Here is a 24547-nt window from a genome sequence, read left to right as displayed (position 1 = left end):
TGCATAACGCATCCATTATTATCATAGTGACCTATGTTAGCCAAAGTTTAATCCAATCTTTCATTTATAATCTATTGCTTTGTTAGTTTTATTCATTCAGATCATTTCATCATTTCTTATTCAGTTATACAGATTTCCAGATACAGTATAATACTCAGGCATTTTATAGTGTTGTTGCCTAGAAATCCAAATTGTTTTATAATAATCCAGAGACCCCTATCAGATCAGTGCAAATAAATTTTCACTAGTGCTATCCTAAATTCTCACCCAAGATATTTCTTAGCAACCTAATTGCTGTTAAGTCCAACCTTTTATTATTGGACCTTCTTAAAATTCTGGAACAGAGCATTGCAATAGTATTTGTTGTATACATTCACAATTCCTCTACTATCAGAGTTTTCCAGTGTTTGAATTTCAGGTAACTCTTGGAAGAAGAAAAAATGCTATTCTGACATCACTTGGGGAGCAACAGAAGAATCATCATCTTTAACATTTTAATTGAAAAGCAAAACCTAAACAGGTTTTAACCTAAAGAGTGTTTTTACAAATGTATGTGGAGATATAAAATCTGTCAGTGCAGAACACCCTTGGTGCCACAGGAGTTGGTTTAGTGGCTGAACAGTCGCTTATTAGCTTATACACCTTGCCTTGTTCTATGCCTCAATGGTTTTCAATAGAAATGTTTTGCCTAGGGGCGCACAATGATTAAAAAAAGAAGACTGTGCTTGCTTAAAGACTGAAATTATTGGCTCATGGTAACAAGCCTGCACTAGAGAGACTGTTGAGGCTTTGGGTTTGTGAGTCTACAGTAACTTCATTTTTAATTTTCAGAGGCAAGCTTTTGTTTTGTTTAGAAAGTATTGAAATATATAATCACTTGAAAATTATTTAGAATATGACTTAAATAATATCAGTTTCAAGAAAAAAAATACATATTGTATCTTTCTTATAAAAAAGTTAATAGTATGTATAAAGAAAATTCCACACAGAACTATTCCTTCTGCTCTGCCTCCCCTCCTCCCCTAGCCAGTCTTGCAAAACCAGAAAGATTGGGGAACTCTATGCTGTAGAAGATTGTTTTTTTTATTGTTGACTTAGTCATCATTGGGTATCTGTTGATAAATGACAAACGACTTTAAATGCTTGCAGCTAGTTTCTAGAGAGTTGTAGAATTCTTCTAAATAACCACTCAGCTTGAATTTCCTTGCTTATATCATCAGACCCAGCAGTTCAAAAGTGGGTAATTGTGAGTATCATTTTGGTGAGCAGTTAATGGGGCAACATGAAAGGAGCCCTGTACTGGGTGTTCCTGGGCAACAGCCATGTCACTGGTTCACTCCTTTCAGCACTTCAGTGCTCCCGACACAACTGTAATAGTAGTACCATAAAAATAACTTTTACTGAATCTCATTTTGAAGGCCCAAATGAACCATTGCAGTCTTCTCCCATTCTTGCAAGTTTACATTGCAAACTTTCAGTTGCTTGGAAAAGGGGGTTGCAAAATATGATGTCACAGTATTGTCTGAAAATGTATATGTGGAAGAGATAATGTTTTGATAGTCAGGGCAATTTTTCATTTACAGCAGTAGCTCAAGGTTGTTGGGGTTTTTTAAAGGTGGGGCAGTCCATAGAAAGGGATATATTTGTTTTCTGTAAAGAGTAGTTAATGGGAGTTTATTACATCAGAAATTGCTATAGCTTAGCAGGCAAAATGCTAATTTCATAATGATTCTTCCACTCCTGTTTTTGTCAGCTGAAGGGGGAACTGATTGGCACATGATATTTATGCCTGTTTTAAGTTAAACATATGGTCACATTTAAAACATCTTGGAAAGACTAAGAAGTGGAAAAGATGCTCCGTAGAACTTAAGGCTTGTAACCATCTGCTGAAGTTTATTTGGTAGGAAAACTTGGGGAAATTTCTGGAGATGACTTCAGAGTTTATAGAGGTACAGTATCTGTCTTTACACAAAGGGAAAAAACAGTCCAACCTACCAAAACCAGTGCCATAAAAAACAGAATAGAAACGCAGGTTAAGATAGGCAAGAAAATGGTAAGTGAGCACCTGTCCAGCCTAGACGAGTTCAGATCACCAGGACCAGATGGATTACACCCCAAGGTTTCCAAGGAAATGGCAGACGTGATCTCAGAACTACTGAACTATATTTTTCAAAGATCCTGGAGCACTGGGGAACTACCAGAGGACTGGAAGAGAGCTGATGTAGTTTCCATCTTCAAAAAAGGGAAAAAATAGATCCAGGAAACTACAGACCTATCAGCCTGACCTCAATACCTGGGAAGATTCTGGAAAAGATAATCAAACAACAAATCAGCAAACACCTTGATGATGATCTTGTTTCTATGCCTCTGTTAATGCAGCCTAGCACTGTGTTGGCTTTTTTGGCAGCTGCAGCACACTGCTGGCTCGTATTTAAGTGATTGTCCACTAGGACTGAGATCCCTCTCACAGTTACTACTATTGAGCAAATGTACTATACCTGTACATTTGGTTTTCCCTGCCTAAATGTAGAACCTTACTTTTTTCACAATTGAATTTCATTTTGTTAGATAGCGCCCAGAGTTCAGGTCTGTCCAGATCCTCCTGTATCTTAAGCCTGTCTTCTGGAGTGTTGGCTATTCCTGCCAGCTTGGTGTCATCTGCAAATTTGATGAGTTCCCCATTTATCCCTTCATCCAAATCGTTGATGAAGATGTTGAAGAGCACTGGGCCCAGAACAGAGCCCTGGGGCACCCCACTACACACTTCCCTTCATGTAGATGCATTCCATTGAGGACCACACACTGAATACGGCTGGTCAGCCAGCTACGAATCAATCTGGTGGTGATTCTGTCTAACCTGCATTTTTCTATCTTATCAAGTAGAAGGTTGTGATCTACTTTATCAAATGCATTACTGAAGTCCAAGTAAATTATATCCACAGCATTCCTCTGGTCCACTAATTTTGTCACTTGGTCAAAGAATGCAATAAGATTTGTCTGGCATGATCTGTTTTTGACAAACCCATGTTGGCTTTTAGTAATGACTTTGTTTGCCTCTAGGTGCTTGCTAATTCGTTGTTTGATTATCTTTTCCAGAATCTTCCCAGGTATTGAGGTCAGGCTGATAGGTCTGTAATTTCCTGGGTCCATTTTTTTTTCCTTTTTTGAAGATGGGAACTACATCAGCTCTTTTCCAATCCTCTGGTAGTTCCCCAGTGCTCCAGGATCTTTGAAAAATATAGCTCAGTGGTTCTGAGATCGTATCTGCCAGTTCCTTGAGAACCTTGGTCCTGGTGATTTGAACTTGTCTAGACTAGACAGGTGCTCACTTATCATTTTCTTGCCTATCTTAACTTGTGTTTCTATTCTGTTTTTATGGCACTATTTTTGATAGGTTGGTCTGTTTTTTCCCCTTTGTGTAAACAGATGCAAAAAATGAGTTAGAGTCCTGCTTTCTCCCTGTTGCTTGTCACCTTCTTCCCACTTTCCCCCACTAATGGACCAATCATTTCCTTTACCTTTTTCTTGTTTTTTAGATGTTGAAAGAAGCTTTTTTTGTTATTTTTGACTTTGGTCACAAGCCTTAGTTCATTTTGAGCCTTAGCTTCCCTCACTTCATCTTTGCAGACTCAGGCTTTTTGCTGATATTCTGACTTAGTTATGTGCCCCTCTTTCCACTTTCTATACTTGTCCTTTTTATCTTTCAATTTGTCAGAGAGTTCTTTATGTAGCCACACTGGTTTCTTTTGAGAGCTGTTATTTTTCCTCTTCATTGGTATTGTGCTAGACTGGGCCTTTATTATCTCACTTTTCAAAATTTCCCAAGCTTCTTGAGTTGTTTTCCCCTTGAGGATTCTCATCCATGGAATCCTTCCCAAGCTCTCTCTAAGTTTTTTGAAATTAGCTCTTTTAAAGTCCAAGACTCTAGTTTGACTGTATTCTATTGCATGTGCTTCCATAATTTTGAATTCCAATATTGCATGATCAATTCCTCCCAAGGTTCCTGTGGCTTCAACACCTTCTATTATTTCATCTCTGTTAGTGAGAATTAGATCCAAAATCCCCTAGTTCCCTTCTTTACTTTTTGGGTAACAAAGTTGTCTGCTAGGTTTGTCAGGAATCTGTTTGATCTTCCACTTGGTGAGGAGTTTTTCTCCCAGTTGATATCAGGGTAATTAAAGTCCCCCATTACTAATGTGATGTGCTTCCTACATACCTTAGTTAGCTGACTAGCAAAAAGTTCATCTATTTCCTCTGTTTGGTTGGGTGGCCTATATTATACACCTATGGCAATGTCATTTCCCCTCCCCTTTTATATTGACCCAAATGGATTCAAGTTTACAGTTTTCATTATTGTTGTGCTCTATTCCTGTAGAGATGTAGTTATTCCTTATATAGAGGGCAACTACACCTCCTCTTTTATTTGATATGTTTCTTTTAAATAATTTAAATCCCCTCTAGCTGTGTGTTCCATTTGTGGGTTTCATCCCATCATGTTTCCATAATGGCAACAATATCATATCTGCCCTTATTAACCTGAATTTCTAGTTCACCCTGTTTGCTATTAATACTCTGTGCATTGGTGTATAGAAACTTGAGTCCTTTATGTCTGACCCTGTGTTTACTTTCTACATAACTTGTGTGGTGCCTGAATTCCCCTATTGTCTTACCACCTATTTGGTTAGTACACTTTGTGTGGCACTCGCTAATAGAAGCTTGATTTTGCTTGACAGCAAGGTTGATATTCTTGTCCACACACACATCTATGTTACATGCATTGATAGCCCTATAGTTTTTAGATTGGCGGGGACAGGGATGTTCTATATCAATTAATCCACTGTCCCCGTTATTTAGTTTAAATATTCCTCCAGAAAATCTGTGAATTTATAGCCGAGTAACTCAGTCCCTTTCTTTGAAGGATGTAAACCATCTCTTTTGTACATTTTTTCATTGGACCAGCTACAGACATCGTGACTATTATATCCAAAGCCTTCCCCTTTACACCACTCCTTTAGCCACATATTGAATTGTGCTATACTGTACACTGGATTTTTCCATTTTGCTCCTTATATACTGGTAAAACCTCTGAAAAAGTAAGCCTACAGCCTATTCTGCTAAGTTCCTGCCCCAAGCTCTGGAAATCATTCTGCACAGAGTACATCTTTTTGGGACAGATCGTTAGTGCCAACATGTACAATAGCCTCCACATCACAGTCCTTGCTGGCATTCTTGATTATTTTAGAAATACGCTTCTTGTCCCTACTGGCAGTAGCACCTGGAAGACACCTGACCTCTTTCAAAACTTCTGTGTCCTTTCCTAAATTTATATCCCTTATAATTGAATCACCAACCAGAAAGTGGCTTCTGTTTTTGGATGCCTTTCTGTTCTTGCATGACTGGTGTGCATGACTTGCAAAATTTGAACTCAAAATGAAGACAATGCAGTAGCTAAATTGCTATTTTTAGCATATACTGTGTTTTCCCAAAAATAAGACCAGATCTTATATTAATTTTTGCTCCAAAAGATGCATTAGGACTTACTTTCTGGTTAGGGGTTATATTTGGGAAAATACAGTACTAAATGCATTCATCTGGCTGATGATCTTAACTGGGGCTTATTTTGGGGGTGGGTTTTATATTACAAGTGTCCTGAAAAATCATGCTAGGGTTAATTTTCGGGTTGGGTCTTATTTTTGGGAAATACTTTTTTCAGTATAAATATTTTTGGTATAAATAATTTCCCTTATAGAAGAGCTTTTAGTCTCATTAAATCAAATTTGTAGAACATTTGGTTCAGGAACATTTAAATAAAATTCCAATAATAGGAAGCTACTTGCTTTGCAAGTCAACTTGAAAATCATGCCTCCCATACCAAGAAGTATAATATTTATGTGTATATTCATTTACCAAATTTTAAAACCACCCATTTTCTTCACAAAGAGAGACACTGAATGGTGTACAAACAAAATTTTAAAAACATTAAAAATGGCATATAAATTTAGAAAGAGGCAAGCAATGTTAAAAACTGGGGGAAGGCTTTAAGGCCACTAACCAGCATCACAGCTGCATGCTTCTCTGTGCACCTCAAGCTGGCCACAGACCCAAGTTTTCATAGCTTCCGGGAAGTCCAGGAGAGTTGGGATCCAATTCACCTCCAAGAAAAGAATGATCCATAGGACTAGGGGAGTGGCAGAGAAGGCTCTCTTCCTGGACCCCACTACTTGGAAATATTTGACTGACAGTCTCTACAACATATCTTTCTGCCTAATATGCAGAAAATCTCAGATATTAGTGGTGAAAGAAAACAGCTCTGTTCCTGTAGTTAATTGGCACAGTAGAAGGCCAGAATAGTGCATGCAAAGACTTTTTAATATGTTTTTCATTTGTTGTACCCCTGAGATCAATATTACACAGTGTCTTTTGTCACTAGGAATGCTGAAATATTTTTACTTCTTATGTGACTAGAGACTTAGCGATCAAGAAAAGTAAATTAACTATTTAACTCTTTTTTTCCTTTCTGCACAATTAATTTTTTAAGGTAGGAATTGTTAAAGCCAGTGCCATCAATTCCAGTGCCATAATTTTGCACTATTTTATTAATTAATTAATATTTACCAATTAAAGCTATGGGTTGCCAGTTTGGGAAAATAACAAATTTGCTTTTGAAAAAGAATAAATGTGTTGCAGGTATTGACTATGTTTAGAAAACTGGAGAATCTAGAACAGGGGTTTTCAAACTTGGCCCTGTTAGGACTTGTGGACTTCAACTCCCAGAATTCCTTAACCAGCGTGCCTGGCTGAGGAATTCTGGGAGTTGAAGTCCACAAGTCCTAAAAGGGCCAAGTTTGAAGACCCCTGATCTAGAAAATTGTAAAAAGAAATATGGCTATATACAAGCAAATCAGTAGTCTTTCTTCCTCTTTCATAATTAATTGAACATAAGAAAATATTTCAAAAACTAATTGCTATTATGAACATGTAGTTAAGAGCACTTGTGCACATATTCATTCCAAGATAATTTGGATTGAACAGGTTGGCAGACTAGAATATGACTACTTTAAAGAGGCAAAGGACAAGCTTCATACATTTATTTACATTGATATAATATATGTACCTTTTAAACCGTTTGTTCTAAGTTCTTTGTTGATTTCATAGTTTTAGTTAGTTAACCGATTCTGATTTGTTGTATTAATGTATTAATCCTCACTTTTGCATCAAAATATGAAAACAAATCTTCTAAAGTTGAAAATGTATCGGAATTATGGGATTGAGACCCATTTAGTCTCCTTGACTAGATTGAAAGGATTATTTCACCCAGTCATCCCACAACAATCTCCTAAACAGCTCTTCTCAATAAGACAAATAGCATTTTAGGGAATTAAGCAGAAGAGAGGGCAGGTTTCTACATCAACAGCTGTTAAATAGCGGGTTCTTTGGTGCAGGAATGAAGACGCGGAACAGTGTACAGGATAACTCATTGTTTATTTCGTGCTGGAACTATACTGGGGGAAATGTCTGCAACTAGCCGCAATATATAGTCTAGCCCCTAGGCGGCAGCCAATAGGTTTGAATCAACCATTGCCGCCTGGAGATAGCCAATTGCAGCACAGGAGACTTGTAGTCTGGGTTGCTGGAGAGCCGTTAGCTGCTCCAGCAACCCACGTGGTGTTTCACAAGAGCCCAGTACATAACACCCCTCCCCTCTTAGATCAGACTATAATAACACCAATTAGTCTCAACAATTGTCAAGACTCATTATCCAAACACACTAAAGTAAAGTGATAATAATAATAATTTTTTAAAAATGTAGGTTACAATGAGATTAAACAACGTCTCAATGAACAGGCTTCACGATTTTGCACTATTAGACAGTTACAACATAGCACTAGTTTCTGTAGTCTAGTGGCAACAGGATTTACAACAATATAAGGCTCTTTATTTTACAACGTAATCTGCAAGATATGAAGGAGGCTTGTGTGCCCTGGAGGAACGTCTCGGAGTTCCCATCACTTTGTGGTCTACCAGCTTACCCACTGGGCTGGGTAGACTTGTGTCCCTTTGTGTTCCTGAGTCAAGGGGATTTGATGCACTCTGCCTGGCCTTTCCAGGTTGGCCCACCCCAGAGTCAGGCTGTTTGGCAGAGTAGGCACAGTGGTTGCTGAAGTTCTGTTGGCTTGCTCCTTCAGGGGGTCCATGTTGCACTCCAGAGCTTCCCAGTTCTCCCTCTGGTTCCACCTCAGTTAAGAAGGAAAAGTCCTGGTAGTCCATATGAGGGCTGGCTTGGCCACAGGTTTGAGGACCTTGGGAGGGATTTATGATGCAGTCCTTGCTTAGTGGCCATTCTGGAAACTGTTTCCTGAGCTGATCAATGTGTCGTCTGACAACTCGCCCTTCCTTCAACCCCACTTCATAAGATAGGGGTCCGGATGCCTTGGTGATTTGACCAGGAACCCACAGATTCCCATGACCATAGTTCCTGGCCCAAACCCAATTGCCCATGTGCAGCCCCCATAGGGGTTTTGGTTGAGAGGCTTCTGCTGCCACTCTATCTAGATGCAATCTGTCCAGTAGAGTAATCAAACGCTTCCCCCAAAGTAGTTCTTCAGGACTTTTGTCTGTAGCAGTGCAGGGCGTAGAATGCTGGCAGAGTAAAAAATCTGCCAATCTGTGATGCCAGTCACCTGTAACAATTTGCCTGAGTGCTTCCTTCGTTGTCCTCACCATGCATTGAGCTTGACCATTAGAAGATGGATGAAAAGGCGCAGATGTTGCATGTCTGATGAGATTAGCTGTAAGAAAGGCCTGAAATTCAGCAGCAGTGAATTGGGCCCCATTGTCTGAAACTAAGACTCTGGCAACCCATGTGTGGCAAAGAGTTTTCTTAGAACCTGGATGATCCTAGCAGTAGTCATGTTAAGAACGGGAATTATTTCCAGCCATTTTGAGTGGGTATCCACTACTATAAGGAAGAGCTGCCCCTGAAAGGACCCAGCGTAATCTATGTGAACCCTAGACCAGGGAGTGTGCATTTCCTCCCACCTGTGAACTGAAGCCTGTGGCATTTCAGGCCTAGATTGCTGGCATGTATAACAACCATGGACTTGACCCTCAATGGCCTTATCAAGGCCAGGCCACCAGAGGTAGCTTCTAGCTAAAGCTTTCATTCTGACAATGCCTGGATGGCCTTCATGTAATGATTGTAAAGCCCTGTCTCTTAGGGAAGTGGGAATTATGACTCTGTCTCCCCATAAAATGCACCCTTTATGTGCAGACAACTCATGTCTCCTGACAAAAAAACTTTGAAATTCAGAGCCTGGACTTTTTTCCAACCAGCCCGTGTATACCCATGACAACACTCTACTAAGTATTTTATCTGTGGCAGTTTCAGCAGCAATGTCCCCTGCATGGAGGGGAAACTCAGGTATGTCCTGTATGGACAATATCCTAGCAGCAGGAGCCGGATCTGGATCCATTAGTGGCAGTGGTAGTCTGCTGAGGCCATCAGCATGGTCCATTTCCTTGCCCAGTTTGTGAATTAATTTAAAATTGTATGCAGATAGGAAAATAGACCATGTCAGAATCCATTTATATCATATTCATAAATGGAATGTTTCAAACATTATTCCATGGATTCTGCCATCTCCCGAAGAGAAGAGAATGGATGTGTATTGAACAGGTATTAGGCATTTCAAAGGAAAGGAGAAGCCTTTTGAACTGGGGAAACAAAAGGGGGGCTAGCATCTGGCTTGTGTCACGGAAGAGAGCAATAAACATGAAGGTCCTAAGTTCCTTTTTCCCACGAGAGGGATGATACGAGATAAAGGATGGGGGACTGACCAAATGGGGCTAAGGGGGGTTAAACCAGGAACTCTTTATAAGGGTTTAGTTCGTGGAATAATATTAAGTCCTGTCTTGTATTCCTACAACCAAGCATGTCATAGTAAAGATTCTTTTTGGAATAGATTTGACTCCAATAATTTTGTCTTCCTAAGACGTGGTTTGGGGTGGGTCCTGACAGACCATCTCAACATTCTTGGAGATAGTATGTGGAGGGTTTGTTTGTCTGTTGTAAAAAGTCCCAACAGAGGTTTGTGGTCAATGTAGACCGTGAAATCCCTGCCATATAAATAGTCATGGAATTTTTTTATTCCAGCAATGATGGCTAGGGCCTCTTTGTCAATCTGTGGATAGTTTTGCTCAGCAGAAGACAATGTCCTTGAGTAAAATGCTATAGGAACCTGTTTCCCATTTTTTTCTATGTGACTTAAAACTGCCCCCACCCCATAGGGAGATGCATCACATGCAAGACATACAGGTTTAGACTCTTTGTAGTGAGTTACAGAGGACTTTTCTGACAATAGTGCTTTTAATTCCTGGAAACATTTTTCATGTAAGTTAGTCCATTTCTATGGAGCTTTCTAATCAAGAAGCCTGTGGAGGAGCTCTGCTATTGCAGCCTTATGAGGTAGAAATGTGTGATAGAAGTTTAGGAGGCCCAAGAATGCTTGTAGCTCTCCTTTTAATTTGGGCCTAGGAGCCATTTTAATGGCCTTCACTTTAGAATCAGCGGGGTGAATGCCGTTAGCATCAATTTGGAAACCCAGGAATTCTGTTGAAGAAACCCCAATACTACACTTGTTCTTTTTTAATTTGAAGCCTGCTTCACAAAGCCTCTGCAAGACAGCCCTGAGCCTACTGGCCAACACTTCTGGGGATTTCCCTGCAATAAGAACATCATCAAAATAAGGGCAGGCGCCCTGAATACCCTTGAGTGTACACTCCATGATTCCCTGAAAAATACCCGGTGCAACACTGACTCCAAACTGTAAGCATTTAACTTTGAAAGCTGCCCTGTGAGTCATGATCATTTGAGCTGCGGCTGTGGCCTCGTCAACCAGCAATTGATGATAGGTCTGTGCTAAATCAAGTTTAGCAAAAAATACTACCCCTTGCAAGGAGGCTAAAATATGGTTGACCACTGGGACTGGGTAAGCGTGTTGCTTGAGGGCTTTATTCAGAGTACATTTATAGTCAGCACAAATGCGAACTTCCCCATTGCCTTTAAGTGGGGTGACTATAGGAGTTTCCCACTCCCCACCATCAACAGGCTGTAACATGCCCTGTTCTACCAGCTTATCAATTTCAGAATCAATTTTATGTTTTAAGGCAAAGGGGACCCTACAAGGCTTAACCCTGATTGGAACTACATTGGGATCAAGCTTAAATGAGATAGGTGGGCTTGTGTATGTTCCAAGGATTGAATCAAAAACATCCACGTATTCCTCGCACACTGATGTGAGGTCTGCAGTTTGTGTTCGGTTTATGCCAGTAATCTGAATACCAAAGGCATCAAACCAATCGAGTCCAATGAGACTTGTTCTGTGGCCTACTACTATTACATCCAGGTGCCCCGAAAACCCTTTAAACTTAACCAACAAGGCTTCTCCCTTAACTCTAATGTGAGCATTTTGAAAATATGTTAGGATTATATCTGAGGATCTTAGTTTGGCCCAATTGTTACTGCGCCTACACACGAAGTTAAAAGTGTCTTGAGAAATGATTGAGACTGCAGAGCCAGAGTCCAATTCCATCTCCTTGAAGCTCTACAATGAGCTTAAGTTTGGGTTTGAGGGGGTGTCGAGCCCCGGTGTGACATATGCTTCTACGGCTTCTGAACAATCCCACATTAACTGGACCCTGGGCCCCAGTACCTCTCCTAGTTGGTTTTTCTGACTGATGTTTAGGTGGCCAGTCTCTCTACCGGGCTCTGCAAACCACCGCAATGTGGCCTGTCCTTCCGCAAGCTCTACATGTGGCTGAACAAAATCTGCAGTTGGTGCAAAAATGGTTGCCGCTGCACCCCTTACATCTCAGTAAGAGAACTGCCTTGTAATTGTCCTCTCACAGCTGGCCATTGCAGTGTGGCACATTGGGTTGCTTTTGGAGTCGATTGATTTCAGGTTCTTCTTACTCGGAGAGTTCTTCAGTGCATTTGGCATCTTCACGGTACACCGTTTCTTCGAACTTTGTCGATTTGGCAGGCTGTACAGTTTGAATGGCTCCCCTGGCAGCTTCGTCGGCCACCACCTCATCTTGTGCTTCAGAAAACGTTAAATTTGGCCTAGCAAAGAGTCTCTGCTGAAGCATTCTGACCCTTAGGCCCCAGACGAGCCAGTTTCGTAGTCGCTCTTCTAAATTTGAAAACTTGCATAGGTGTGCGGCCTGTCTTAGGCCTGCTATGAACTCTGACACTGACTACCCGGGAAGCTGCACTCTTTGGTCGAACTTGAACAACCAAGCCATCTGAGACATCTTGGGCTGGAAGTGCCCGGTTAGTCTCTTTCTGAGATCTGCGTAAGAGACCGCTTCGATTGGTGGCACGAAAAGGTTCTCGGCTAAATCAAAGGTAGCTGGGCCGCACATGCAGAGTAGCGTTGCGGCCTTCAGTCCTTCTTCCATGATCTGATTGGCTCTGAGGTAGTTTTCTACTTGCGATAGATATGATGGCCATTCCTCCGGGTGTTTCACGTTGAATTCTCGCAGTTTGCCAACCTTCGCCATTCTTTCTTTCTGATTCTTGCATTCTTCTGGATCCTGCTTCAGGCTCAGGGAATGAGTCCACTGAGCACGAGGTCACTATCATAGTTGCTAGCTGACCTTGAGAGAGGGGGGAGAAAATGCCTCTTCCCTCCGGCGTTTGCTGCCTTTCCCTTGAAGACTTCAGCTCTTTATTCAGTGAAGCAGGATCCCACCTTCGTCGCCACTGTTAAATAGCGGGTTCTTTGGTGCAGGAATGAAGACGTGGAACAGAGTACAGGATAACTCATTTTTTATTTTGTGCTGGAACTGTACTGGGGAAAATGTCTGCAACTAGCCGCAATATATAGTCTAGCCCCTAGGCAGCAGCCAATAGGTTTGAATCAAACATTGCCACCTGGAGATAGTCAATTGCAGCACTGGAGACTTGTAGTCTGGGTTGCTGGAGAGCTGTTAGCTGCTCCAGCAACCCAAGTGGTGTTTCACAAGAGCCCAGTACATAACAACAGCTTTCTGATGGATGGTTCTATATCTTCCCTATAGGAATTCCCATTCCTTTTGTATCATATCTTATTTATCCAGCAGTGCTCCTCATTTCACATATAATATTGCCAAAAAGTTGGTATGGGGAGGAAGGCTTGAGAATTCTTCTGGTATTAGACTAGATATTCTTTATTCGAGAGCTTAATCATTTGAGTATTGTTGTGCCACACGTTAACTTTATATTCATAATTTCGAAATAGGAATCATTGAACATGCAGTTGTTTTGTTCTAAAGTTTTATTTTTAATCCTTTCTTTCATGTTCCTCTTTTATAGGCCTGTCCCAGGCTCCTTATCTTCACTGCTACACCTGCACAACCGTCAACGACAGCCCATGCCTGCTTCTATGCCTGGGACTTTACCTAATCCTACAATGCCTGGATCCTCTGCTGTCTTGATGCCTGTAAGTATTTTTCTTTTCTTTTTTACATTTATAGTTTCAAAAGTAACAAATGGTGTAAGAGCACAATTAGCATAAACATATAAGTAACGCTGCTATATTGGACCCCTGGCCCATCCAGTCTAGCAGTGTGTTCTTACAATGGCTAGACTAGTCACCAAGCTGAGGCCTTCAGAGGCACTCTAACTGCCATCAGAACTAATAACCATGGATTACTGCAATCTCCTTTTTAAGCCACCTTTTGAAGTTGATAGCTAGCACTTCTTATGGTAGCAAATCTTAAAGGTGAATTATGTGCTATAGGAATGTGTGAATGTCCATATATGTATATGTATTTCTCTCTGTCTGTATGTGCACGTGTGCCCACACACAAACACGCATGCTTTTTATTCTGATTCTTCCAGGATTCAATATTATTGACTCTGTTCCCTGCATTGTGTGTGTATATGTGCCTGTGTGTGTGTGTATTTATATAGATACATACACTTGCGTGCATGCATATACACATACAACAAAATCTACCAAGATCTGCATTGCATCATTTTAGCTTTACCTTCTGAATTTAAGATAGGAACTTGGAGCTTTTATCCCTACCAAATTTAACAATTAAGTTGGATAAAGTCTCACTTTTCAAATATTCCAGACAATTTAAATAGCATTAACCATAATTCCATGTAGTGGTATTTTAGACCTACGTAACTTAACCTAGGTTATTTTTTAAAATAAAAGACAAATTATTAACAAAATCTCAAACCTGGTTGATTTGTACTTCTAGTGAAAAGATAAATTTCATTCAATTAGGAGACAACTAAAAATATGTTTATTTTTCCTGTGATAAAGGGAATCAACAAAAGTAGTACCAGTCTGATTGACACTGATTGACACATATAGAAAATCTTTCAGCTTCCCAGATGTAGCTTATTACCATTAATGGAACAAAACACTGAATTAGATAAGACTTTTCCTATAGAATTACTCATGTTTACTAATAGCTTGGCTCTTGCTTATTTAAAGAAAAACAACATGCCATTTGAAAATTACAGTTATCTTTGATCTTTAGATTTCCACATGCCAAAATTCATTTCTTCTCTCTGTTCGCTTCTCAAGATGGAAAGACAAATGTCTATGAACTCAAGTATCATGGGAATGCAAAGTCCAAATCTCAGTAATCCATGTGCTTCACCTCAAGTTGCTCCAATGCATTCAGAAGCTAAAATGGTAAGATGTTGAACACTTACTTATATTGTCCTGTTTAGTCATCATTTTTTACCAAGGACTTTAGGAATAGGATGTTTAGCCATCAAATTATGCTGAAATATTGAAAACTGGATAAGGAAAATATTTAATGGCAGTAAGGCAACGTAATATTTTTGTCTGTTTCTCTGCACATTTGTGGCACTGGCTGATTTAATCTAGACAGGTAACAGTAACATTTGCAATATCTGCATCTCCGGGACTATCTCTAACTCTAGTTACTGAAACTGATGGCATACGTCTTACTACTTTAAAGTAGGAAAGGTTCAGAAAATATGCTATAAATCCTAACAAAGGATTTGTAGTATATAAACACCCCACACACACTTCTCATTGTCCCCACAAAAAGTTAAAGAGAAAAAACAGGAAACTTAACCCCAATCTACTTGACCCACTGTGTCCCATATACAAAATGTTAACTACAGCCCTGGTCATCCAAAAGCTGATAAAATGACATCAATCTTGTTTCCAATATCAAAAGGTTTGATTCTCTTGGCTTTGACTATTTATTAGCTGTTTTGAGCTTTTCTGTATGAGTCATTCCTATAAAGTAAATCCTAGGCTTTTAGATTGTGGGAAAAATATATTTTTATTTGTCATTATGGATATTCACTGTCACTGTCATTATCCATCAATTTCCTGATTCATCTGCAATTTTTAAAAAGATCTTCATGAACATTCATATTTAAGTGTGTCAAAGAAACATGCATTTGGAATTAAATCAAACTAATGTTTTACTAGGGATGTGGTGGCTCAGTGGGTTAGGATGCTGAGCTTGTCGATCAGAAGGTTGGCAGTTTGGCGGGTCGAATCCTGAGTGCTGCGTAACAGAGTGAGCGCCTGTTACTCATCCCAGCTTCTGCCAACCGAGCAGTTCGAAAGCACATAAAAAATGCAAGTAGAAAAATAGGGACCACTACGGTGGGAAGGTAACAGCGTTCCGTGCGCCTTTGGCGTCTAGTGATGCTGGCCACATGACCACGGAGATGTCCTCGGACAAGCGCTGGCTCTTCAGCTTTGAAACAGAGATGAGCACCGGCCCCTAGAGTTGGAAACGACTAGCACTCATGTGCGGGGGAACCTTTACCTTTACCTTTACCTTTAAGGTTTTACTATCGGGGAGGGTAATTCATGCACCTGGTATTTAACTATCTTTGATTTTCTAGTTGTGAACCATTCAGAATGGTGTTTTACAAGTTGGGTGGCCACTTAATAAATATTGCTGTTTGAGTTAAGAAATACATTGCAGCATTCAGAGAACTGATAGCCATGTTCTGATCCTTATGTTAGCTTGGAAAATATGTAGGGTTTTGTAAGAATCAGATTTATGTAGGTTTTTGTAAAAATCAAATTGCTGAGTGAGGTAAACATGTGCAAAGAACCTAGATACGAAGCTAAGCTCCCCATCCCGAAATCTTCCCAGTTTGGTATGGATTGCAAACTGTAGAATTCTTATCCAAATGCACATTTGATAACACACCAGGACAATTGGATGGTTCTGTATTGGGGTAAAAGACTGACCTAGTATCTTGTATTGTCATCACTGGTTTATAATGCTTAGGGCTGGTTTGGAAGGAAGCCAGTGGGCACCTTTGAAGTTCCTGTCATGCTGCCATATGGGGTAAAGGGAAATGTTTTCCTGCCAGTAGGTTTCATGCCCTGTTTGGGTAGACATGAATGGTCACATCTTTCCCTCAGTGCAAATGTTGGCTAGCTAGCCAACCTAAGCCTTTTTAACACCTCAGCTAAAACCACACTCTCTAAACATACCCTTGGTTGGCTCAAAGAGCATATATTAGCCAAAAGCATTGACTACAACAGCCAAAGTAAACCTCTGGCTCCTATGTTGTGTGGTGAACAGGGATCATGATGTGCCAAAAAGCAATAGCATCTGCAGCTTAGCTTATTAAATCTTAGGCAGTTGGCAAGTTGTTGCTGTGTTTTTTCTCCTGTCAAACCAAGCTATATAGCAAGCCAAGCAAAATAGTTCTTGGCTAAAGAAAAGAAACACCACCCTGGCAACTCTTTGGGAGACTAAAACTTCTACATTTACTTCACCTTCTCTACCTTTTCCCTGTGAAGATTTAAAAAGGAAGGTATTAATGCTTACAATGAGAATACTATTGTTTAATATATGAAATTAAGAGGATCACATTTTAATCTGAATCCATTTGTTTTGGCTTAGGGCCTAGATATATAAAGTGTTGGTTTGGTAAGCCCTTCCACATCAGATAATTCCAAGAAAACAACACATATTAGAAAGCCATTAACTGTAGAGTTAATTGATTTCAACAGAAATAGCATTTAAGTCATGGTATGAGGTTATATACTTAAATTAAAATTTGGCTGCATACTAAGATTTCCAGAATTTAATTTCCACTTTGTGCGATAGCCTTTGGAAATTGCTTGCACACTCAGAAATGCTTGTCTTACTGATAATCTTCCATAAGATGTGCAACTGAAAGTTTCATTGTTTAGATTTATTCTACAAGTCTAATAAAATAGATAGATTTCTAGATTAGAAATCTAAATTAAATAGATTAGAATTTAGATTTACTGTATATTATAAATCCTTTCCCAATTTCCCAAAATTGGGAAAGGAGTCCGCTAAGTTGTATACTGTCACCCTGCCTCTTTAACTTATATGCAGAGCACATCATGAGAAAGGCAGGGCTAGATGAATCAAAAGTTGGAATTGAGATTGCCTGAAGAAATATCAACAACCTAAGATATGTAGATGATACCACTCTAATGGCAGAAAGTGAAGAGGAACTAAAGAGCCTCTTGTTGCGGGTGAAGAAGGAGAGTGCAAAAGTTGGCTTAAAATTTAACATTAAGAAAACCAAGATCATGGCATCTGGCCCTCTCAATTCCTGGCAAATAGATGGGGAAGAAATGGAAGTAGTGACAGATTTTATTTTCCTGGGCTTCAAGATCACCACAGATGGGGACTGCAGCCAAGAAATTAAAAGACGCTTGCTCCTGGGAAGGAAAGCCATGGCAAATCTGGACAGCACACTAAAAAGCAGAGGCATCACCCTGCCAACAAAAGTGCATATAGTCAAGGTTATGGTCTTCCCATTTGCAATGTAAGGCTGTGAAAGTTGGACCATAAGAAAGGCTGAGCACCAAAGAATTGAGGCCTTTGAACTATGGTGCTGGAGAAGACTCCTGCGAGTCCCTTGGACTGCAAGGCAATCAAACCGGTCAGTCCTAGAGGAGATCAACCCTGACTGCTCTTTAGAAGGTCAAATCCTGAAGTTGAAACTCAAATACTTTGGCCACCTAATGAGAAGGAAGGACTCACTGGGGAAGAGCCTAATGCTGGGAAAGATTGAGGGCAATAGAAGAAGGGGATGACAGAGAATTAGGTGGCTGGATGGAGTCACTGAAGCAGTAGGCGTGAGCTTAAATGGACTCCAGAAGATGGTAGAGGACAGGAAGGCCTGGAGGAACGTTGTCCATAGGGTCGCGATGGGTCAGACATGACTTTGCAATTAACAACAACATAAATACAATGTAGATATAATATAAATTAGATATACTGTAAATCTAGCAATTACATTAGCTGTACAAGCCACTGAAATCAACCACGCTTACTCCTGGATGTCTGGTAAACCTAAATCAGCCATAAGAAAGATGCTTAATCCCTACACAGCAGCTACGTAACATGAAGGAATTATTGTTGAGCTAAGATGGACAGGTTGTTAGGAAGGCTTTTATATACTTGCCATGCTTAAGTATCTGAGGGCCCAGGAAGCATAATGTCATGTTGAGAACTAAGGACGACAATTTTTCCAGATATTTTAATGCTATCCTTATACAAGCCTTCTTTCTGTAGCTGGAAGGCACCTGCTGGATTGCAAAACTGCAGCATGCCTCTTAAGTGGGTCTATTAAAACACAAAATATAATAATTATCGGGTAAGCAATTACAAATAAAACCAAATAACAGTCTTATTCCAGCCAGACTCCAGTGATAGGGCATTGCTGATGTAATTAGATGTTTTCCAGAGGTAATTCTCATGGCAGTTTGCTTTTTCCAGGGAGGCAGGATTTCCATTATAGCATAATTTCCTACCCATGAGAATAGGAATTAGGAATATTTTTGGGAACATAACTGTATTTCCCAAATATTTTTACAAAAGCATTTATCAGGATATTTTAAAATACTTTGTAATCAGAATGAAGGATATCAGTTCTTAGGAATGATAACTTTCTCCCATATTAGGTCCTTGTCATAAAGAAACTTATTATATAGGAAAAGACTTAGAAGGGGCTGCAAAAAAAATCCATTATCTGTTTGTACAGAAAAGACAGCTACAAATTAAATTCGGTAATATCTGTAATTTATCAAATCTGATTTTTGATTCTCCTCTGCCAATTGTACTTGATCAAGAAATTATTAAATTAGATTAAAATGATAGGAATAAAGAGATCAACATAACCAGCTATATTTTAAATTAGATTAGAATAGATTCAATTGACAGCAGGCTTGATAAAAGGGATGATCAAAATTGCTTTGGAGAAGGTTTTTATTCATATCTTGTCTTAGGCGTTTGTCTACATTGTAACAGAAAACAGTACTATATATCACAGTGAAATAAAATAAAATAAGAATTAAAGTTGGAATGATAAATAGATACAAGAAAATAATAAAATAATAAATAAAATACAACAGAGGTAATTGTCTTAGACACATTCCAGACCTGCTGTTTAGCTTCATTCATTTTTGACAACATGAAATACTATTTAGATTCAACATGTATCTAAATGTAACAGAGCTAAGCCACCTTTAGGGCTGTTGGACATGTTCAGAATATTAATATCATGTTATACAAGCTTATAAAGTGCTTGCCATGAAATGTTCATTTCCACTCCACCTTCATTTGTCCTCTTTTCTGAATAGGTAAGCATGCTTATCAAGTACTGGATTAAAATCAACCACCATTTTCATTTCCCAGTTATACATTTGGGAACAGTGGTGAAATCACAGGGACTTTTATAAGCATGATGATGCAACACTGATTCTTGCCTTGCTACACATCAATAATTTTAGAGTTTGAGTAATGAGAATTGTAATAATTAAATGTTATTGATTCTTTAAATGTGGCGGTACCAAGTGGATAGAACCAGCTGCATGGGTATCTCAATGGTGTGGCATGAATTTGCAGAAATGTTCCATAAGGAAACAGATTCATTTAGAGTACAGTCTGAAGTAGGCCTTAATTTAATAACGTGATTAATGGTGCAATCCAGATGTAATTCAGTTCCACTGAATCTAGTTCCTTTAAATATCTTGTTTCCATATCAGTGGGAATACAGATGCAGTTTCAGTTTTGTAGATAACCTGTATGCACACACAAACACACACACACACACACACAATTGACTAAGCTGTCTTAAAACAACTCAAAAACAGATCTATAGTACAAAAAAATCATAACTTTAAATGCATACAAAGACATAATAAAAGAATAATAACATTGTTTATTCAGTAGCTAAAACAACAGAATTAAATTAAAGGATCACATTATACAAAAATTGCACAACATTGAAATTAATCAAATTAATTGTTAGCAAGATTCTAAAAAATAACGTTGCTTTACAGTAATGTAAATTTAATTTGAAGTTACTGGTACCAGGTGCTATCACAAAAGATATTCATTGTCTCACACTCAGGAAGGGCCTTTTTCCCCCCTGAAATGCTGCCTAGAAACTTGTATGGGAATTCTCAAAAAGTAAAGGAAGTATTTTCCTCATAGCTATTGACATGCAAATGTATTCAGATTTAATCCACCAAGTGATGGACTAGCACTCATTAGTCTTGGGCAGACTTCCCACAGCTCGATTCGGAATTAGTATTTGAAAGGTTTTCTGGCAAGAGTCTGGAAGAAGTCTGTTTGTTTTCAGAGATGTCTTTCATCATTTGGAATGTGGCATGTTGACCCAGGCAAGTACAGTAGGCCTTTCTCAGTGGTGGCCCCACATTTATAAAATTCAGTTTTTATTCCCGAGATTCACATGGCTTTATCATCCCCAAGTTAGTTTAAAAAAACTTCTAAGTACTTTCTAAAGAAATGGTTTTCACTTGTTAATTGTTAACCAATGTACTTTTAGTAGTATTGTAAAGTATTACACATGTAAAGAAGGTTCTTTGTGTTTCGTTCTGGTATTATCTATGCATATTATTGGTGTGCTATCTTATGAGTGTGGTTTAGTATTTAAAGGTAGTCTAGAGAGTCACTTAAGTAATTTAATTGATGCCACATTCAATACTGTAACATATTTGAGGGACACTTAGAATTCTCACTGAGTGTTTGATGATACTATTATGCAAAAATGAATGGAAAAGAGAAGTGACTCTAAAAGAGGGCTAAGTCACCAAACTCTGTTTAATTATTTTGATTAGCAGTAATTTGTAATAACCAACTAATTTTTTGTAGGCAATAAATAAATTAATTGCCTAAGAGTCTCTATCTTTCATTTTCACAATTATTGGTAAAATATCGATGTGGTTGATAGAATAATGATGATACCTAGGAATCATGGGAGCTGGGGAAGACTAATTGAGGACATGCAGGATTTTGATTATATTTTTATCGCAGTATATTCAGCATAAGAATGTTTGCACAGGATTAGCAAAGCCACAATCTTTGGGTATCAATTAAATCTGTACAGATACATTCCAAGTTATAGAAGAAACTTTAACTTGATTTGTGTTTATATCATATTACAGCAAAGTATTCCACAGTGGAAAATTCAAATTCTAGGCAAAGTTACATTGAATTTTTTTGGTATCACTAAACAAAACCTAATAATCTTTATCCAGGCCATGTCTCTATATTTATGAATCACTAAATACAACAATACTTGAAAAAAATGGGATTGTATAATTTGTTGTAATTACCCAATCATATATTTCTTTCTTCTAGCAATAGTCAAATTATTATTAACCCCCTAAAATTCAAATGAAAGAAGTAATCATGTACATAGTTTAGCTTGGAAATAATTCCACTGAACTGACTCAGGTTTACTGATGAGTTCATTTAGATAGTGTTACAGAATCCTCTTACTTAGATCATGTCCTTTAGACAGTGTTAGCCTAATGAAGTGTCATGAATTCGATTTATTATGTATTCAATATATTCCAATGTAGGAATCTCCGTATGTTATTCAGTGCCAAAGTTAAGCTGAATTATAGTTCCAGATATTTAAAGGAACTCAGATTTGAAGCTGTATGTTCTAGAAAATGCTTAACTCAATGAAACATGAAATACATAAAAGCAACACAGTTTTCTGAACTAATAATAAGGTTGGTTATTTCAAGGAAAAAGTGGGAACGAAAGGAGGAAATAGGAAAATACCTAGTGCCATCCTCCTTTATATACTGAGGTTCTCTCAGAAGCCAGACATTAAAAATATTTGTGTAATTTAAAATAATTTGCACAGGTCTAGGAAAAGCTATTTTAGGCATTTAAACATTTGGAACATTTGGAAGATCCCATTGGAATTAATGTGAAATTGAGAATATGATATTACCAAACCTTCATGTGAACACAAATGTGAGTTGAAATGAAAAAAAAAAAATCTTGTGAGAATTCAAAGCAAGCATTGGATGGCCTCATGCATTTTCAAAAGAATTACTATTTTAAGAGCTCTTATTTATACATAAAGGGACGCGGTGGCTCAGTGGGTTAGGACGCTGAGCTTGTCGATCGGAAGGTCGGCAGTTTGGCGGGTCGAATCCCGAGTGCCGTGTAGCAGAGTGAGCGCCTGTTACTCGTCCCAGCTTCTGCCAACCTAGCAGTTCGAAAGCACATAAAAATGCAAGTAGAAAAATAGGGACCACTGCGGTGGGAAGGTAACAGCGTTCCGTGCGCCTTTGGCGTCTAGTCATGCCGGCCACATGACCACGGAGATGTCCTCGGACAAGCGCTGGCTCTTCGGCTTTGAAACGGAGATGAGCACCAGCCCCTAGAGTCGGAAACGACTAGCATGCATGTGCGGGGGAACCTTTACCTTTACCTATTTATACATAAACTGAAGAATTTGTCATTAGGTTGATTTAAACATTTTATAATTCACATTTATTTATATATATTTTTAAAAACCCAATGACATTGAATCATGATTTATATGACTGCTCTTCTACGTTGAAATATTTGTGGCACCAACTAAATTACATAAATGCTCTTTAAAATATCTTATTGTTTTATAGAAAAGAAAAGATGTATTACTTGCAATGCAGAATATGTTTATAAAATGGTATTTTGTAAATTAATTAATTTCTATTTCTGCTTTAAGCAAGAAATTCAATACATTAAAGTAATACAAACTACTATATTTTTAATGGGACAATGAAAAAGAACAACTGAGCATGTTCAAGTGTTTATTTGTTTGGTATACAGGATTGGACATCCAGGTGCTTAGAGCATCTATGAATGTATAGCTTCCATATCCTGATAAAAGCATAGGTGCCAGCATTGACCAAATGCTAAAAGAAAGCCAAAGCAGGACACATACACAACAATACTTTTCTAGTTATGCTCTACAGCAGCAGTTATCAACAGGTTAATTTCATTTTTCGCCCCCCCCCCCTTATATATGCTATGCAGTGAAAAGAGCAGAAGGATACAATTTAATCATTATGTAATATAGCAATTTTAAATTACTTAAAACATGTATTAATTATGAAAATACACCATAATAAAAATCAGTAAAATAAAGAAATGGAAGTTACATTTTAATTAGAAAAAAGGGAAAGCATTTTTCATCTAATTTTTAAACAGCAAAATTTCATGTAAAAGTTTACTTAAGCATTTTCCTTAGAAGATATATTTCTATCTTTAATGCATTATTTTAGTAATAAGACATACATCTAAGTTAATGTCAAATGAAGGAAGAAATGCCTGCAGTGCAAAATACAACTTTTTTTAACGCTGCATGAAAATGAAATGCACTGTGTGACCTTAGTAGTTACAATTTTATGTATGATAAGTACAGCCTTTCAATACTTTACTCATTACATCTTTGCAAATGAGAAATGGAGAAATTGGGTGGTTGTTGTAGTTAGGGTAAATGTTAAGTCATGGGCTCTGGTGAGCAGGAATGAAGACACACAGCTGAGTACAGAGAAACTCATTCTTTTATTCAAGCTGGAACTGTACTAGGACTTGGGGCGCACCCTGCCACAATATATAGCAAACCCTATGGTAGCAACCAATCAGATTGAACCCGTGCTTGACGCCCAAGGTTGACCAATTGCAGGACCGGAGACGTCCTGTCTGGGCTACTGGAGAGCCATTAACTCTCCAGCAACACACGTAGTGTGGTACCAAAAGCCCAGTACATAACACCCCTCCCTCCTAAGATCAGGCTATAATCCCCTTAAATAACTTGACAATAGTCAAGACTTATGAATCACTCCCAACAACCAAAATACATAATAACAAAACAAAAAAATAAAAAATAATGCTTGTTAATTCAAGGTAGTTAGAATGACATTACGTGAACTTTACAGACGTGCCCTTGTAGTATGGACTACAACGTATAGAATTAAGACCAGAAATATTCCTGTTGGGTATTTTACCAGAGAAATATAGCAAAGAGAACATATATTTGATTATTCATATAACCACTGCAGCTAGGATTGTGTTTGCACAAAACTGGAAGGCACTGAAAGCTCCTCCAGAAGAAGAGGTGATCAGGAAAATAATGGAATGTGCAGAAATGAATAGATTAACAATGATAATTAAAAATAAGACAGAGTCAGAGTATTATGAAATTTGGGGAAAATTTTATGAGTGGGAGGAA

General features: G+C 38.5%; 1 protein-coding gene across 2 annotated transcripts in view; it reads left to right on the top strand.

The window, feature by feature from the left end:
* The window catches only part of CREB5 (cAMP responsive element binding protein 5), a 221050-nt gene that overhangs the window by 128853 nt on the left and 67650 nt on the right, over positions 1 to 24547 (top strand). For both annotated transcript variants that reach the window (XM_083378195.1, XM_083378194.1), the window contains 2 exons: positions 13355 to 13481; positions 14586 to 14696. In XM_083378195.1, the coding sequence (XP_083234321.1) occupies positions 13355 to 13481; positions 14586 to 14696 (238 nt within the window). The remainder of the gene's footprint in view (positions 1 to 13354; positions 13482 to 14585; positions 14697 to 24547) is intronic.

This window comes from Vipera ursinii (genome assembly GCF_947247035.1).
Source record: "Vipera ursinii genome assembly, chromosome: Z".
NCBI lineage: Eukaryota > Metazoa > Chordata > Lepidosauria > Squamata > Viperidae > Vipera > Vipera ursinii.
This window is presented reverse-complemented; position numbering and strand designations above follow the sequence as displayed.